This window comes from Pteropus alecto, unplaced genomic scaffold (assembly GCF_000325575.1).
Source record: "Pteropus alecto unplaced genomic scaffold, ASM32557v1 C17293548, whole genome shotgun sequence".
Taxonomy (NCBI): Eukaryota; Metazoa; Chordata; class Mammalia; order Chiroptera; family Pteropodidae; genus Pteropus; species Pteropus alecto.
In genome coordinates, this window is record NW_006480049.1 from 1 (window position 1) to 404 (window position 404).

Consider the following 404-nt stretch of genomic DNA (forward strand, 5'->3'; position numbering starts at 1 on the left):
GTTGCCAGGAGACCAGGCCCCGGGGCCTATCCCAATCTGGAAGGGATGCCCAGTCCTCCACGGATGGCCTGGTGGCTCGTGGCCAGTGTTCTGGCAGCGGAGGAAGAATCGGCTGCTGGTCACAGGTGGTGGGCCGCTTCCCAGACGATCTGCAGAGCCATGGAGACACAGGGGAGCTGGGCCACAGTGTAGGCCAGGGAGCGGGTGGGCGCTGGAAGCTTTCCCAGGTAGGCCACGGTGTGCACCATGCGGCCCAGGAAGAAGAGCAGGAAGTGCATCCGGGCCACGAAAGGGTTGGGCCCCAGGAAGGAGTAGACGAGGCCCAGGAACAGGAAGGGGTAGATGGTCTCCATGTCATTCCGGTGGGCTCTGGGAAGGCAAGGACGTGCAGTCAGCCAAGTGTC

The 404-nt window shown here is 63.9% G+C and overlaps 1 protein-coding gene across 1 annotated transcript; it reads right to left on the minus strand.

Moving 5' to 3' along the window:
* Nucleotides 1-6: 6 nt before the first annotated feature.
* On the minus strand, nt 7-374 carry LOC102894112 (prostaglandin E synthase). Its single transcript, XM_015599409.2, has one exon. The coding sequence runs from the start codon at nt 351-353 to the stop codon at nt 120-122; it is 234 nt and encodes a 77-aa protein (XP_015454895.1). The 5' UTR covers nt 354-374; the 3' UTR covers nt 7-119.
* Nucleotides 375-404: the final 30 nt, after the last annotated feature.